At 42.6% G+C, this 18,545-nt stretch overlaps 1 protein-coding gene across 8 annotated transcripts in view; it reads right to left on the bottom strand.

Annotated features, from left to right (window-relative positions):
- The window catches only part of HERC4 (HECT and RLD domain containing E3 ubiquitin protein ligase 4), a 69,290-nt gene extending 51,573 nt beyond the window's left edge, over positions 1-17,717 (bottom strand). For 2 of the 8 annotated variants that reach the window (XM_053307470.1, XM_053307466.1), the window contains exons 1-8: positions 17,494-17,706; positions 11,018-11,125; positions 8,539-8,823; positions 6,357-6,516; positions 5,235-5,311; positions 4,153-4,374; positions 2,964-3,055; positions 1,128-1,258 (exon numbers count right to left, since the gene is read on the bottom strand). In XM_053307470.1, coding sequence (XP_053163445.1) covers positions 1,128-1,258; positions 2,964-3,055; positions 4,153-4,374; positions 5,235-5,311; positions 6,357-6,516; positions 8,539-8,764 — 908 coding nt within the window. In that variant the 5' untranslated portion in view covers positions 8,765-8,823; positions 11,018-11,125; positions 17,494-17,706. Of the gene's footprint in view, positions 1-1,127; positions 1,259-2,963; positions 3,056-4,152; positions 4,375-5,234; positions 5,312-6,356; positions 6,517-8,538; positions 8,824-11,017; positions 11,126-17,307; positions 17,409-17,493 lie in introns of those variants that run through there. The other 6 variants (XR_008319107.1, XM_053307471.1, XM_053307467.1 and 3 more) reach the window with 6 other exon arrangements.
- Between the last annotated feature and the right edge of the window lie 828 nt (positions 17,718-18,545).

Consider the following 18,545-nt stretch of genomic DNA (forward strand, 5'->3'; position numbering starts at 1 on the left):
TAGATGTATGCACGTCTAACACACTGACACAACAAAGTGGATACATTGACAACAAAATATGACAAATGTTCAAAGGAGTGTAGACTTTCTATAGGCACCATATATAGATGACTCGTGTATTTTATTTAGCATATTTGTATACAGCCCCAAACTCACATCTCTGGGTGGTTTACTTAACTTAAGGACTTTAAAACTTCTAGTCAAGTTCTCCTCTCTAATTTTCCTAACAACGGAAAACAGTTCCAACAGCTAGCAACCTTATTTTGAACCAGTAATCACAACCAGAGAAACAGAGGGAAAAGGTTCAGAAAGCAATTAAAATTTTTAATTATACAAATATTTTAAAATGTTTCAAAAAGGGTTTTGAAATTGACAATATCTAATGGGTAATTTCTTTAAGCCACTACAGAAAAACTTGAGAATTTGTATTTGTTTTGTCTTTATCCTTGAGCAGAGATTCCATATTCCTACCTTTCTTCATCTCCTATAAGTAAGCACTTTCTACTTACTTTCTAAATAAGTAAAAATAGCTCCAGGAAAAACTAGTACCTGGAGTTGAGACGATGCTATTCCACTTGAAAGGAATAGCACACATTTGGGACTATGAGATTTATTGTCCAACATAGCCAACTATCCGTGTAATAGCCATGCTTCAATGACTGGAATACATTATAGCAGATTTTCATTTTTTAGGCCTGGATCGAGAGACCCAAATGTGGCCCTCAGCAATGACACAATTAAATGTGCCCATCAGCTCTGACACCAATCACCTGCTGTGGAGTGGATTTAATCCATCTTCAATCCAACAAATGCATAGATCCAGTACAGCAAACAGTTTACCACATTCAGCCTCAAGGCTTGGATAAAAGGTCCCAGTTTCACAAACAAAGCACATACCACGCTTACATATACAGTTCCCAGCTTAGCAAGACATTTGCACAAGGAAGCTGCCAGCTTCCTGCACAGATTGAGTGCACTGGATTGGAGCAATAATTGTGTCAATAGTTTCCAAAAACTATTCCATAATAGCTACAAGGTAAATTTAGATCTTCTACTTTTCAGGTTTCTAAACACTCAAATCACGGAAAAAAGTTCATTACATAGCTCCATTCTAAGTTAAACCTTACCTTCCGCAAGCAATTTGCGTGACTATGCTCCCCATAAGTTCAAAAACTTTTCTTGGGTTTATCTCATGGCCTGTAGAGTTATGACCTAATTGCCCATAGCCTCCAGCTCCAAACGTAAACACCCCTCCTTCCTAAAAAAAATTCAATTTAGAATGCAATGTGTAGATGATATCAATCTGTATATGTACACAAAATGTCAATTACAACTAAGGGAGAAAAGCCCTAAATACATATCTTATATGTATTAAAAATAATTGCCTTAAGGTGAATGAACATAACATATTAATATACACCAGGGCTGCTCAACTTTGGCCCTCCTGCAGATGTTGGCCTACAATTCCCATAATCCCTGGCTACTGGCCACTGTGGCTGGGATCATGGGAGTTGTAGTTCATAAACAGCTGGGGGGGGCTAAGTTGAGCAGGCGTGATATACACTATCCTATACTAAGTCATCCCATTGGTCCATCTGGCTCAGTATATTCTATACCATATGCTGCACAACATATGGCCTGCTGGCTAGCTCACAAGAACTTTCTGGCCGACTCACCGCCTTTCTTGCCACCATTGCCCGAAAAGAACTGTCCTGCAGATCCCCATCCTACCCAACTGGCAGTAGTTTGCTGAGCCAAGGAGCAAGTGGGCCGATCCCACTGCCATGGCTAAAGTGCTCCTGCAGCCATCATCTGGAAGAGCTCCCCTGTGGCTCCCTCCTTGCACCCAGCCCCATTCTGCCTGCCTGGTAGGAGCTTGCTTGGCCAGGGTGTGAGCAGGCCAGGAAGAAAAGGCTGGTTGGCAGCTTCCTCCTTGCACCCACCACAAACTGGCTACCAATGAAGGATGTGCATGCTGCTGATCGGCCTTTCGTCCATTCTGCCAGCAACAGCGGATTGGCTTGCTCAATCCCCAGTTGAGCAAGCTCCTGCCAGGCAGGATGGGGCCAAGTACAAGGAGGGATCCGCAGGGAAGCTTGTCTGGCAACGACAGCAAGAGCATTTTTGTCATGGTGGTGGCAGGATCGGCCCACTCGCTCCCCACCTCAGCATGCTCCTGCCAGGCAAGCAGGAAGAGGTGACAGAGGCAAGAGGAAGGAATCTTTCTAACATAGGCTTATAAAGCTCTGAAGCAATGCAAGCTTCCTGTTCTGCTTTCCTCCTTAAAAATTTAGGACCATTTTGTACATATTTTTAAAAAACATTTATAAACCAAAGGCTTTGGGGGGTGTACAACAAGGCTCTGGGGGGTATACAACAAGAACAACAACATTGCATTTGGGGCACTTTTGGTTTTTTCCTCTCATGTGAACTTTTAAAGCAGGCCAATGTAACACAATTTGAGAAGTTCAAAGAAATTGCTAATTCACTGCTCCCATGCATCAGATTACATATTTACAGTCAAAAAGAGAAAGCAAGAGGCTAGATGTAAATGTGAATAGTTTCTTAGATGTAAACTGAAATGGAGCAAGAGGAGGGAGAGTTCACAGCCTCTGCACTTGGTGTGAGACTAGATAAAGTAGATTAGCTGGAGGGGAAATGACTGCAATTCTTTCCTTCCTCTCCCTTTTCTGTAAAGGTAGTCAGGCTGAGAGAGGTAGTCGATTTTCAGGTAGTGCTATAGGAGACAACTTGAGATTTTTTGGACAGCAGCCTTCATACAACGAACTGCTCAACCCTTCCACTATAGAAGCAGGCAATGAAAAGCTATCATGAGCCACCACACTTATCATCATCCATCCCAATCCAAAGTCCAAAATAGAAGCCAAAAGGCCAAAGGCTATCTGTACACAGAAGGTACTAAGCTAACTAGCATGTGAAATGAATTATTTCTAGGACTGTACCTTTGTTAGAGCTGCTGTATGATCTTCTCCACAGGAGATGTAAACAATTTTCTGGGACCTTAGTGACTTTAGAAGATTAGGAACATATCTATCTGAAAATTATAATTCAGTAAATGTATCTTAAGTTTTGTAGCAAATTGCACGAGAAATCATTTTTTAAAAGTCACCAACAGATCTAGTCCTTAAGAAACTGTGCAGGTTAGAATCCCCCAGAACAAAAAGGTTGACTCAGCCTTCCATCCTTCCGAGGTCGGTAAAATGAGTACCCAGAATGTTGGGGGCAATATGCTAAATCATTGTAAACCGCTTAGAGAGCTCCGGCTATAGAGCGGTATATAAATGTAAGTGCTATTGCTATTGCTAACATAATGCACAGAGAAGCAGTGCAGTCCAACTAGTAATACACTAAGAAGCTATATAATTCATTCACTATTTTGAAAGTACAGGTAGCCCTCGTTATTCGTGGGGGATCCATTCTTGCCTATAGGCCTGAATATGGAAACCACAAATAACAAAACTTTATCCCTATGGGAATCTAGGTCAGGTTCCTACATATACACAAAAAGACTAAAAATTGGGGGTGGGGAGAAGCATAAATAAGATAAATAAAGTACCTACCTTGCTCTCCAGGTGTCTAGCAATGCCCCCCCAAACCCACAATTCCTCCAATTTTAGCAAAAAATCACAGGGTGGTTGTTGCTTTTTAAGTGCCACAGAATGGCTCCTTGCTGCCTCCAGATTGGAAATGACTCCAGAAGTCATTTCCAGTGGCCCTAAAACTATGGATAGGTGAAAATTGCCTATTTTTCCATTCACTGATATGGAAGCCAGGTCTCTAGGATCTCATCACAGATACACGAAACCACGGCTGCTGGAACTGTGGATAATGAGGGCCACCTGTACACTATCTTTTCTCAATGAATTCATGCAGTATTTCAAAGCCATGGGCAAGAGCTCAGTCTTTAAATTACTGCACTGTAGTGAGTGCCACAATTTCTTTCAAACACTTTCTGTCATTCAGTGGGTCTCCCATCTATCCATGTAAATGCTCTGAGCATCAGTGAACAAAGAAACATTAGTCTTTATTTGTTATTTGCAACAAACAAAACCCAAACTATGGACAATGCATGATTTAGTAATAAATTAAAAGAAAAGGATAGTAGTTCATAATTAATTTTTAAGTACTTACCATTTTCATCATTAAGACCAAGTTGACCAAATTTATTGCGTCCCCACCCAAATACAGCTCCAGAAAGTGTAAGTACAAAGCTATGTGCACCACCTGCTGCAATCTGTGCAAAAGGTATTCCTAGTAAAGATTTTATCAGTTGTGGGGAAGTTTGCTTTTTAAATTCATAACCTAAACCTAGCTGACCATGTTTGTTCTGTCCCCAAGAAAAAACTTCACTTCCTGTTAAAGAAAAGCAAAAAGCACACATTTATAATGAGGAATTGTAAGACTGTATATCATCCCAGTAATCAAATCACTGGATTATATTACACCACAGAATTCAAAAATGATTTGGCAAAAACAAACATATGTGTCACACACACACACACACACACACACACACACACACACACACACACAACTAAAAGTTTTGTAGCTTTAAGATGTAGCAGGGTAGGAAACAACTTGCAGTCTTACTGTAGCTCATGGGTTACCTTGCCTCCAACCACACATAAAAATTGAGTTCCACACAAAGCCCATCTCTTAACATACTATATTTATTATACAACCTCTTTCACAGTTCCATTTTATAATAAAGAGCAAATATATACATCCGTATTGCTTGAGCAGACACTGGCAAAGAGACCAGAACAGAAGTGATATGGTAGAATCAGCAAAAGAGTGGGCAACTGCACAACAAAAACACAGGAATAAAGGAACGAATGAGCAGTTTGGAGAATATACAGCACAACAAAGAAAAAAGAGAAACCATGCAAACCAAGGATCAATGTACTTAATACTGTTTTTATTTCCTTAGCATAAACAAAGGCTGAACTTTTATTTACCTCTTTATAAAGTATTTTCTGTACACAAGACTACGATCCAAGAAACTGTACAACATCCAGACTAAGCACCACTGAAATCAGTAAGACAAGTTAGTCATGATCAAGAGGTTCCATCACTTTCTGTGGGAATTAGTCATGACTAGCTTAGTCTGGATGCTGCCCATTACGTTTAACTACATGGAATGTTTTAATAGGGTTTTTACTGACACTGACACATTTTAAAATTTCTGTGTAGTCAGCCTAGAGAGCAGTTACCTTTGGAGAGTGCAAGTGAATGATAGTAGCCACAGGCAACCTGCGCTATTTGGATATCTGATAAGCTTTTAATGTTTCTGTAGGAGCAATAAGAAATGATTAGATGAGCAGTCTTTGCACAAAACATTATAGGGCTCAAATATTTTTTTCTTGAAATGGAGCTTTAAGAAAGAAGAGAGCAGGTCCTTACCTGCTCTTCACCGCCCCATGCAGCTTCCTGAAGGGGCAGCACATGGCCAAAACATCCCCGCGTGGCACTAGCATGCACATGATTGTCTGTGCATACTTCAGCCAAGTGCCGCCCCAGCAGGAAGCTGCATGGGGCGGTGGAGAGCAGGTAAGGACCTGCTCTCCTCATTCTTAAAGCTCCCGCTCCCCTCTCTATGGTGCTGAACCAGTATGGACCTTGTCCAAACTGATGCTCAAGCTGCGGTCCATGCACGCCTCAGAAGAAACATTTCTACCTCAAATTAGGCTACAAGCAATTAATACAATGAAGCACATTGGCAATGATCTAGAGATCCTTTTTGGATCCACTGAAGCCTTGTGCACATCTAGTAGGGCTTTCTTCTGGCCTTCCACTCCAGCTCCATACCAAACTGCGAACTGCTTTTGAAGCTGCCCCAAGATTAGGACAACTAGCAATGCAGAAATGCTGTTTAGGCTAAGGAGAGTAAAACCTTTTAATTCTCAGGATACAAACAAGTTCTTCGAAATAGGTCTCTTCTGATAAGACACTAATGAGTAATATTTAGCATTTATATAGTTCCCTAGAGTGCCCAAAGCACTTCACATATATTAACTAAGTAGCCCTTAAATCAACCCTATATGGTACACTGCTATTATTCCCATATTGCAGATTAGAGGCTAAAGCCTGGAGAGCAGTTTGCCCAAGGCCATCTAGAGAATTCACAATTAATGCAAGACTTGAATCAGGGACTTGCCAGCTCACAGTTCAACAGCACTACTGCAGTTCTCAAGGATGTATATATACAGGTGTAGACTAGTTTTTTGAAAACTCCAAATGTGCACAGAAGCAATACAATCTTTTTAGAAAAGGAAAAGAAAGCATTTTTCTAAGAGATGCACAAACAGAAATCTTACATTATGACTTTGTTTTACCTGGGTACTCTGGTATATTCCTCAGTTCCTGGCAAGCCAAGCTGTCCATCTACAGCAAAACCCCAAGCATAGACTTGACCCTTGTCATTTAATGCTAATGTGTGGGCTTCTCCACATGAAACAGCTACAATGTTTTGAGCATCCAGGGCACCAACATGCTCTGCAATCAGGAGGAAAATGGCATCATCTTGCATTGCTCTTGCCCAAACATTTCCAAAACAGTATGCACAACTGAAACAAGCAAGTGTGCCTACAAACCAGTGTTCCCTCTAACAGGGATTCCCAGATGTTGTTCACTATAACTTCCAGCAACCCCAGCTGCAATGGCCTTTGGCTGGGGACTATGGGAGTTGTAGTCAACATCTAAGAATTCCAGTTAGAGGGAACACTGCTTACAAACACATCAGATTTCCTTCATTAATTACTGGTTGTGCCAGTGATGGTACAACCCAAAAGCCACCAACTAGGGAATCATATTGCCCAATGGGTTTTTCCCTCCCCCTAATTAACGGCCATTAGCTGTGGTGGTGCAGAGGGGAAACAGCTTGCCGAGAGAGCAAGTTTAAAACCCTGCCGGCGTGCTTCCCAGACTGTGCCTAGTAATTATGTATTTGTAGTCACCTATATCAGACAGCAGCAATATAGGAAGGTGCTGGAGGCGAATGCTCACTTCAGTGACGACAGCAAAGGCATCATCTCATATTGTGCAGGAGAAAGGCAATGGTAAACCACTCCTGTATTCTACCAAGAAAATCAAATGACTCTCTGGTCACCAGGAGTCAACACCGAATCAACAGCACAAATTAACGGCCACATTGATACCATCTGTAAGTTTCCTGTCTGCAGCCACTAGGATGTGCAGGTAATTTTAATCAGAAAAACAACATGAGGAGAAGCATTAACTCCTCCCCTCAGCATTGCAGTCCAAATCTGATTTGGGGGCTTCTGCAAATGCTATAATTGTTTATAAGTCACAGAAAACCCTAATCACAGATTAATCACCCCATGTGCACCCCAAGATGAGTGACATATAGACAGGGTTGAAAACTGAAGTACTAGCAAGAACAAATTTTCTGGGGAAGGAGGGAGAAACCTTTTTTTAATCTAAATTTCTAACTTCATAACTTCAACACAACTAGTGTTCTTAGCATAAATGGAAAAAAGAAAGCACCCAAAATTTATATTCAGATCAAAAATTAGGCTGCTGTTAATAGTACAAATAGAAAATCACAAAGCACTTGAAAAACAAGCTCAATTAACATAGACTCTTCAATGACAAAGATTATAACTCTACTCTTTTATCCTGCACCCATATGGATGATGTTTCTCAGGAAGCAAGAATAATCTAGGGGGAAAACCTCATGCTCTAAACATTCCCAAACTGCAATATCTTTATTAAGAATATTTAAAGACTACTTTTCAACAACAACAAAATCACAAAGCAAAAGGAATGAGAAAATGGTTCCCTATACCAAAGAGATTCACAAACTAAAAAGCAGCACAAGGGACCACTGAGAGTGACATTATACAGGGTTGAATAGGGACAGTTGTTATCCCCCTGATAAATATAAGGGAACCACAACTTTAAAAGGTGCCTCTTTGCCCACTTGGCAGAAGGGTTCTGACCAAAAAGTGCAAAAGACTAGAATACTTAACAGGCATTTGCACTTACACTTACTAATACAATTAAAATATCTTGATCTATTTGTCAAGATATTGACAAATAGGTCAAGTTAAATACTTGATCAAAAGTGTTTCCTCACCAACCACAGTAATAAAGGTCAGAAGGGAAACCAAGCTGTTTATCTTCTTGAAGGCGTACTAATTTTGGAAACACTTTAGTAACCTATGCAACAACTACTGCACTATTCTCATTTTGTTAAATAATTTTATACTTTTTGCAGGACTCAGTGCTACAACACAAGACTTCTCTAAAAGTATGAATGTATTAGACAAGGTAGATCCTACATAGGTTTCTCAAGATATGTTATTTTTTAAACCTTTAAATCCCAAGCTTAATTATTTTTGAAAGTGAAACTTGAGGAAGCTCTATCACAAATATGCATATTCTGGATTATTCCGATGCATAAAATTACGTATCAGAATTGAAGAATGCAGAATTGGTATCCATAAACAGAACCTAAAGTCAAACAGTAATTGCCAAGCACTGCTTTTAACTTACCTGGTCTTTTCCTGGACTTTTCATGTCCTAATTGTCCTAAATCATTACATCCACATGTATAAACAGTCCCATCATCCAAAACAAATACAGTATGTCTTAGTCCACAGCCTACATCTTGAACCTTTTTGTTTAGGAAGAAGTCACATCTTCTGGGTTCTAGCACCACCTCTTCATCAATGCCTCCTAATCCAAGCTGTCCAAAAGAGGCATTTCCCCAACACAACATGTTGCTAGCCCTCTCAATGATTGCCAGCTTCAGTGTTGAAAGATACTCTTCATGTATCACTATTATAGGAAAGAAAAAATTCAGTATCAGAATACAGGAGACTTAGTATCTACAACAGGATGCACAACTTTCAGCTGTCAATTATTTTGATTGGTCCAAAGAAAATGTAAGGATTTCAGACCTTTCTAAGAGGTCAAGATGTTCAAATCAACCAATATTGGTTTATTCTAACCTAGTAAACTGAAATAAACAGATGTGAAACCCACTACAAAACCTAGATTATTGCAACTAAATTGGTTAGGATAAACCAAGATCTTTCAGGTTCAGATATAATGATCAATCTCAGTTTGTTCCTAAACTTTGTTGAAGAATACTTCAGACTTACTGAATACTACAGGCAGGAGAGCACACATTCCCAAAGCTAGGAGATGTAGCACAAAACCAACATTTAACCATGATTCCATGTGACATCTGAACCCACCCTATATCTGAACCTGTGCCAGATCCATGGTTGACAAACCATGATACGAACACATGATTTGAAGTTGGTTTCACTATTATTGTATGCTCTCTAAATATTATTTGTCTTCTAATTTAAAAAAAATTCTTCTGTTGGTATTTTGGACCTCAAAATATTAGAACTGTCAACATTTCTGATTAGCTAAGTATACTTGGAATATTATTCACAGAAGCAGAAAGGATGCACAACTGTACTATTCGGTGAATCATGATGGTAAGTTAGCAAGTTTTAGTTTTTTTAAAAGTTCTGTGAAAGTCAAATGCTTGCTAGCTTACCCCACAATTGTAACTAGTAAAATATATCTTCTGAACTCCCTTATATCCCATTTGCAAATATGTCCTGATATCCTGGAGTCACAAGATCAGAACTGATCTTCTATCTAGCAAAGACAATTTTGGATGGCATTACACTGGCTTTAAGCATTAACTAGTCCCAACAAGGCTGTGATCTCTATGTGGGTGGGACCATAGTTTAGTAGTAGAGCACATCCTTTAAATGAGAAACATCCCAGGTTCAATCCCTGGCATCTCCACATTGGGCTGGGAAAGACCCCTGTTTGAAACCCTGGAATGTGAATGCTAGGCAGTGTAAACAATAACGAACTAGAGATGGACCAAAGATCTGACTCAGTAGAAGACAGCTTCCTCTGTACCGATGGCCATTTCACATGTGTAATTCATTATATGTGATCTCCCCTTTTCCCTTTTGTACATATTCCAGGAAGCCATCACTACACCTAGCAAAATTGCTGTATTTGCGCTCATCATGTGGCAAACTACTATACAGTTTCCTACACAAATTGAGGCAGACCTTAGCTAAGGTTATACAAACAGGTTTGAATACGAATCGTTTCCAAGGTTTGGGGTCAAGCCAAACCATCCCCAGTTCGGCTCAAGCCCAGACCAGAACCCCTGCCCCTCTTCGGGGGTTCTTCGAGCCTTTAAAAAAAAAAGTATTACCTTTTAACTTACCCCCTCCAGTCATGAGGCACAATGGTCTCCAAAATGGCCACCGCACCAAGGAATAGGCCCAGAAAGGGCCAAAGATGCCCAAACCGGGCGATTTTTACAAAAAGGAAGGCCGGCGGCGGGGGGGGGGGGAGATGGGAAACCTCTGTAGACCCACCACCACCTTGGAGAAGCCCTCCAGAGGTAAGTTAAAAGAAAAAAAGAAACACCCCCACCAAACAAAACAAACAAAGTGGGGGGGTCACGATGGGGGGCAAAACCAAATTGGCCCGGTCCAGTTCGGGTCCAGACTTGAACCAAGCCAGGTAGTTTTGTGTACACCCCTAGCCTTAGCTGAATGAAAATCAGTAGGACATCGGACAGAAATCTCTGTTCACTGGCCACCTAACAAAATCATGCATATTAGTTTGAAGTGCAACACGTAACAGCATCTGTGCTAATGAGCAAAGCTCATTTGCACGTTACACTGTTAGAGGACCAGCTTAATACAATCTCTTACTATTTAACCTCTCCGGTCAATAAAGTCAAGCAACACATTTAGTGACTATATTGACACTTTCATGACTACTGTTAAAGTATTAAAAATGTTGAGGGATGATTCTTGATCTGAAAAACAATAATTCATTGATTCATCGATAAAAAACCAAACATAAACCCCTTATGGAAAATAAGAGTTTTCAAATCCCATCTAAAACTGGGAAAAGAATTCCCTAGTTGCAGTGCCACCACCAAGAAGGCCCAGCCTCCTAAATAAATAAATCCTACCGCATTTAGGGACATTCAAGATGGTGTCACTTTAAGCTGGAACATATTTATTACAGAGTTGCCTTCATACATCCATGCCACTGACTGGAGATTAAGTTCCAACCTGTACTGCAAGACATAAATAGGTAAGATTAGAAGAGATCCAAGTTTCTCCAACCCAAAGCAAGTAATCCTAAAATTAAAATTACTGTTTTAGGTGCGGTTCTAATAGAAAAGTTACATGTGCTACTAGCTGAAAAGGCATAGTACATTTTAATTTATCTTGAAATGTGCTGGGGGCAGGAGGTAGTGTATTATTGTTCTACCAAAAAAAGAAAAAAAGAAAAAAAGGAATGCCTCAGTCTATCTGCATTAAATTGGAATGGGTGCATAGCCTTCCCCCATCTTAACATGTTTACACAGAAAAGGCAAACAGCAGAGAGTAATTCATGATGTAGTTCTCAACATACCTAGCCACATGCACAAAGCATGCATAAGTAAATTGAGAGAATGTCAGAGGAAGGCATTTTACAGTATTGTTGTAAATGTACATGTGGGTTCTCGATCATGAGAAATTCCAGTTAAAATGGCATAAAGACCTGCATAAACACATTCAAAACTATATGGTTATAGATATGGACTCTTGTCCCTCACAATCTTCCCAGTATCTGAAAGAAAACTTATTAAAAATTCAATACCAAAAGGTACATTACATCTTATGAATTAAAGATCTTTGATACAGTAAGTTTTATTAGCGGTATTTTCCCAATAAAGCAGGGTTTAGCCATATTGGGGGAAGGGGGGTGTCCAATCATAAAGAAAAAAAGTTTTAACTTTATACTTGCTGAGATATTGCAATAATGATAAAGTCTACCACTAGAGCAGAGTCCACCACTAGGGGTGTGCACAGACCAGCAGTGACGGTTCATTCTGAATTCAGACCGAACTGCCGCTCCCTGAACTGCCCGTGCAATCAAATCACATAGCGGAGGCGGCTCAGACTGTTTTCAAGTGGTTCACAATTGAATGACTCATACCAGCCTGGTTCGCAGCAGACCAGTTCCACTGCGAACCGGTCCGTGCACACCCCTATCCACTACCACAAGAAAAAATGTCTATTTATTAAGTGAATGAACAATATAAGCCCAGCTCACATAAACACAGCCCTGCACTCAAGATGTCAGTGCCATGCCCAACTGTGAGAGAAGGGTGTTAATCTGAATTGTGATTAACACCCCTGAGAGCACGCCAACATTTCCGCCGGTGATATCAGTACCAGCACATTCTTGATGTGGCCTCAATATTATCATGTGTCCAAGGCTGTGTTCATCTGAACTAGGCCATAGTGACAGTGGCCCAGTTCAGATGTCACAAGAAGCCAGGACTGAATCATGGTTTTGAGTAGTCCCTTAGTCTCAGGAGAAGAGATTGCACACATCCTCTCCCCTCTCCTTTGCATGGGATGCGAGAAAGGTTCCATTTCTGATCCTGGCTTTAGAATTCAGGTTCTGTCATAGCATCCAAACTGGGCAATCCTGGCTTATTCAAGCCAGAGTTTCCAAATCAACCAGGATCTGAAACTGTACCAGCTTCAGATCATGATTTAGTTTTAAACTCCTAGATCACCCAGATCAGACTTCATGACAGACCCTGTCTTCTTTTTAGGTTTTCTCACCTGACATGTGACAATGACATGCTCAGTGCTAGGAGATAGCACTCAAAAGCATGATTCAATTCTGCTTCTGGGTGACATCTGAACAGTGCCAATATCAATCTAATTTCTCTGAGTTGTTTTTGTACTACTGCTGACAGTTCTCTCTCTCTCTCTCTATAAATTAATTATCTAATTTTGTTACACGTTTAATACTGACAATCATAACTAAAAAGATGCAGACAAAAAAACAAGAAAAAGGTTAGAATAAGGTTCTGTTTCCATTCAGGTGAATGACAGAGGATTTTGGGTCACATACCCCAAATATCTAAAAAGATCTACGGTAAAAGCTAGAACTTTCAAGAAGCACACACCCCAACTGCATTACACATTTTGCATAACTGTTTCTGACTCCGAGACAGAGCCGGCGGGGGCTGGGGGGCCATGTGGCCCCCGGAAGCCCCAGTATGCCCTGAACAAGCGCGCAGGGCATACTGGGGAGACCCCCGAAGCCGGGAGGTGGCTTTTCACCTCCCGGTCGGGGGTCTACTCGCAAGTAGCCGTGGCGCGGAGCCACGCCACAGCTACTCACGAGCAGATAATCCGGGTTTGCGGAGCACTCGCTCCGCAAACCCGGGCTAAGGGGCGGACTACAGGAGCAGGTTAGCCGCTCAAGAACCACCGGGCTCGGCTGTGAGCCCGGTGGTTCTTACGACTGAAGAAAATCGGGTTAGCGGAGTGAATAGCCCCAAAAAGTTCCAAGATGCAGCACATCTCAGATTCTAGCTTTTTTTGAAGAAGAGATTATTATTATTATTATTACATTTATGTCCCGCTCTTCCTCCAAGGAGCCCAGAGCGGTGTACTACATACTTGAGTTTTTCTTTCACAACAACCCTGTGAAGTAGGTTAGGCTGAGAGAGAAGTGACTGGCCCAGGGTCACCCAGCTAGTTTTTTTTATGGCTGAATGGGGATTTGAACTCGGGTCTCCCCGGTCCTAGTCCAGCACTCTAACCACTACACCACGCTGGCTCTAAGTAAGATGACAGAATGCTTACTGTGTCTTTGTAATATTTGGATTCTTTACAAATATACAAGCTGAACACTGGAGACTTGCAAGATAGCATAGCAGAACACTCATATAAAGTCAACAGGCTACATTCAAGGCTCTTCAAATATCAGTCTGTCTCTCACATCTAGGTTTTCTGTTCTTTCTGCACACTAATCTGAGACACACCTTGAATGATGTCACCTTCATCCCCTCTCCTCAGATGGAATAAGGGAGTCTGACACCACCCTTCATAGCTTCATTCATTCAAAGTACAGTCAGAGCCATTACTCCACATTCCAGGGACATAAGCTAATCTTTCTAAACCATTAAGGAATATCCATATTCCTTTGTCAGCTCCAGGCACAGTGATCAGGTATTGCCTTAAGGCAAAAACCATAGCAGAGGTCATTCACAAGGAAGACTCAAATCCTGAAACAATATGTTTTAAAGCCAACACTTCAAGCAACAGGCATTTAATGCTATTTACTGCACCTGTGAGAACATATATACATAACCACCCCTCTTTTAATGCAACAAAAAGCATTCTGGTTAGTTTTATGACTAGAAGATAAATAGATATAGAGAGAGTAAACCTACACACAAAAGAGTGGATTATCAGTCTATTATGTGACAAAAACAGCAAAGAGCCAGTCTCCCAAATGGCTTAAAAAATAGCCTTTATCTTCCTTTAGAATGATTGCTCCTAGTTCCAGAGCAGAGGCCCACTAGCCCCCAGACATTGGGGACCCGGTCCAGCCCTCCAAGGTCCAAAGGGACCTCCAAATGACCGGGGCCATGGGCCTCCGGCAGCTCCGCCACACTCGCCTTGCCAAACCTCCAATTTATTTTATTCTTACCACAGCCGAGGGGTGGTTGTGGTGGGGGGAGCAGTCCTCCTCCCCTCTCCCCCCCTCCCCCAGCGGCAGAGAGACAACAAAACAAAACAGCTGAGGTTTGGCGGGGCATGCCCCCAAAGGTGGTTTCAGGGGGCCTCATGGCTGCGTGGTCCGGGCGCCAAAATTAGCTTGGTGTGCCTCTGTTCCAGAATGTACTTTCTTTAAGCCCATCACCACTAAGCACACAGTTAAAAATTTCTGAACCAACACAGCCTCACCGATTACACACACTTATCAATTAACCCTCTCCTATTGTTTACTGATTGATTGATTGGTTGGTTGGTTGATTAAGTGCCATCAAGTTGGTGTCGACTCTTAGCGACCACATAGATAGATTCTCTCCAGGATGATCTGTCTTCAACTTGGCCTTTAAAATCCTCAGTGGCGCATTCACTGCTGTCGTAATCGAGTCCATCCACCTTGCTGCCGTTCATCCTCTTCTTCTCTTTCCTTCAACTTTCCCCAGCATTAAGGAAGCTGGGTTTTCGCATAATGTGTCCAAAGCATGATAGTTTGAGCCTGGTCATTTGTAACTTGAGTGAAAATTCTGGATTTGTTCTATGATCCATTTGTTTGTTTAACTGGCTGTCCATAGTATTCTCATTATTTTTATTTAATTTAACATGTTTTAATACCGCCCAAAACTTATGTCTCTGGACAGTTTACAACAATTATTCCTCCTATATAACCTGTCAGTGCACCCTACCTTTCTCTTATAAATAAGGACCACACTACATAGTTTTTTTATAATCCACATCAGAAAAAGGATATATTTTGGAACTGTGGTAAAACCACCAGTGGTTTTTAGCCTAACCACCAAAACAACCACCTTTGTTAGCCGCCCCATAGCAAATTGTTCTTTGGGCGGATCACAACACAGCATTAAAACATGAAATAAAAATACACTAGTGGGCCCAGGCGCAGAGCATCCGTACCTCTAGTTGGTCCCAGCCATCTCCTCCCATGCCAGGCCATCCCACCGGCGCCACATTGCCGGCCTCCTCCTGCTGTACTCTCAACCTCCTCCTCAGGGCGACATCGCCGCCTCCCTCCGCTTTGCCATCCTCCTCCTCAGGGTGGTGGGGCTTCGGCCACTGCCTGCCGTCCTCCCGCCACCCGTCGTCCTTTCACCCACCGCCTAACCACCTCCTGGCATGTGCCGCCCCAACTGGCTCCTGGCGTGTGCTCCTCCCTCCTGCCCTTGCACGTGTCGCCCCCTCTGGGCCCACCATTGGTTGGGGCTGCAGTGGGGGAGGAGCTTGCCACATCCCTGCGCATCCCTTCTTCATGAATTAATTATATAGAAGCTAGATAACACATTAAATCATAAATCATATGCATGGATCAAAGAGCTACAGTGCATATTATTATTATTATTATTATTATTATTATTATTATTATTATTATTATTATTATATCAGCTGGAGCTACATGTGACCTTGCCCTTGCCATGAACATGAATTAGCAAAATTCATGTTTTTGCTAACAAAGAAAAATGAAACAGTAATGGAGATAGCTATAACATTATATTCCCTAGCAGAGCACACAGAATCTCTCTTACCAGAACACTACAAGAGCTTAAAACATACACACCAGTCTACCCCATCAGATAATATATTACTGCTTTGGCAGTCCTGGTTACAAAGTCACTAAGCAATACATGATTCACTACCACTTTGGGATTATTTTAACAAAAAGTGGTATAGAACTCAAACAATAAATTACAAATCATGCACTCTGATCTAGCTATTGGGCTTCATGGTTTACAAAATGACAGCCCTTTTAGGCCTTGGCCGAAAACCATGGGATGGGTGGAGAAGAAACATCTTTTGATATAGTACAATGGGCAGGTTTCAAGCTGCTTATAGTAGCTCCCCCTTTCAATGAGGCCAGTGGGATGTGTGAAAAGTAAACACATATAGGACTGGACAGCTGCAATCTTAGGCACACCTACTTAAAAGTAAGTCCTACTAAAGAAAATAGATGGGTTGCATTGTGTAGAAGGGCAGGCCTTTTAGCCTTGGATGGGTAAGGCCATAAACAGAAGTGGGAGCTGAGGAAATACCCCCTCAAGGATATTTCAGGATTTTCAACCTTCATTTAAATATATATATATAGTCCTTTTACTTGCAGAAGTTTATGAAAGTGACTGAAGGCTGCATTTTACCCAACTGCTCACCAAACAGTAAACCTGCCTTCCAGTGTTTCGGCCAATGAGCAAAAGGGCGCTGGGATAACCTTACACGCTGCAGGCACTCACTTTAAACTTGACTTGATTAATATTTAAGACAGTTAAGTATTAAATAACTTTAAGCCTACTCAGCTAACTGTATTTAGGCTCTGGCTGTTCTGTTGCGCCGATTCTCACACACATACGTGCCCATTACCATCCTGGGTGCACCCCCCCCCCCCAATAATTTCTGATGAGAGGCCTGTACTAGCCAGGGAGGCTTCTAATGTCTTTCCCCCAAAGACCCAGCATCCCTGCGCGAGGGGCTCCTCCCTGCTCATATCTCCCACCAGCCTCATGGCCAGGCCTCGTTAGCCCGGGGAGGCGCAGACATCCAGCTGTCAAAGTCTTGGCCCGGACCAACAGCGCTTCGCTCTGCAACTCTTCCCCCGCCACATGGGTGAGCAGCAAGCTTTGGCCACGCTCGGCGGCTCTGCGGCACAAGGCGGAGAGCGAGAAGCAGCCGCCCCAGGGGAGCCTACCTGCCCACCATGGGCCCCGGCAGCCCTTAGCTCCTCCTCCCGGCCTCTCCTCCATCGGGCCCCCGACCGAGTCCATCTCCTGCACCGGGCACCGACCCACCCCAAAGCCCATCTCTCTTCCCCCGCCGCCCCCGGTCTCTCCCCTCGAGAAAGGACAAGCCGGGCCTCCCCGCGAGCGGCACTCACCAAGACGACTGCGGTGGGGGGGGGGGCTGTCCCCGGGGGCGTCCCCGCTCCTCCGAAAGAGAAAGCAGCCGAGCTAGCTCTTCCACCACGACGGCTCCCAGCCGGAACAGGAGTGCAGGAGCTCCAAGTGGCCGGCGGCGCGGGGGAGCGCACAGAGAGCAGGCCCAGAAGCGCCGGCTCGGCGCTCGCAGTGCGCAAGCGCTTAACCTCCTTGCGTAGCGAACTGAAGCAGGCGGGAAGCGCTCCCTGACTCAGCCCTTCCCGGCCCGGCCCCCTTAACTTAGACAGAGACAGAGTAAGAGACTTTCTCCCAAGTCAGGTTCCCGGCCCGGGGGTCGAGGGAGAGCACCGCTCGCAAAAAGGAGACAGGGACCCATTCTGCCGCATCGATTAAGCCCATCTGCTTGCAAAAAAAACCTCTGGCGGACCTATTGAGCCTAGTTGGACCTACTTCCGAGTAAACGCGCTTTGGATCGATTTGCACGGTTGGCAACGCAATCCTGTGCATGTCTACTCAGAAGGAAGGAAGGCCCACTGTGTTCAGTGGCAAATGTGCCTAGAACTGCAGCCTGAGACTGTAAGGTCCGCAGGACAGAATCCCGTCTGTTTCATGTGTTTGTTTGTTATTCCACAAAATGTACACTGACGGAGTTGTCTGACCTCTGACTAAAGGACTGTCTTATTAAAGAAGCTTTAAAAAACTATAATTTGATTAACAGTGCATTGTTTTGCACATAAGTAAAAGCAATAGTTCTGAAGAAAAATACATGTTTTCTTTGACTCTTAAAATATACACGCTTGTAGCAGGCACCATCTTTGCAGAGACAATCCTTCCTGTGTGAAAAAAGAGGAATACTTATTCTAGCATGCTGCCTACCCTCTGTGATTCTTTTTAAGTACTTGTATTTAAAATAGATAACTTTTTCTTTCTTTCTTTCTTTTAAAAAAAGGTACCTAATTAACTAATGGGGCACATTTTTAATTGACCAGAAGGTTAAGTCTATTAATCTAATTGATTAACCCGTTGAACAATTAAATTGTAGCAGTAAGAG

The sequence above is a fragment of the Hemicordylus capensis genome, chromosome 3 (assembly GCF_027244095.1).
Source record: "Hemicordylus capensis ecotype Gifberg chromosome 3, rHemCap1.1.pri, whole genome shotgun sequence".
In the NCBI taxonomy this organism is placed as follows: Eukaryota; Metazoa; Chordata; class Lepidosauria; order Squamata; family Cordylidae; genus Hemicordylus; species Hemicordylus capensis.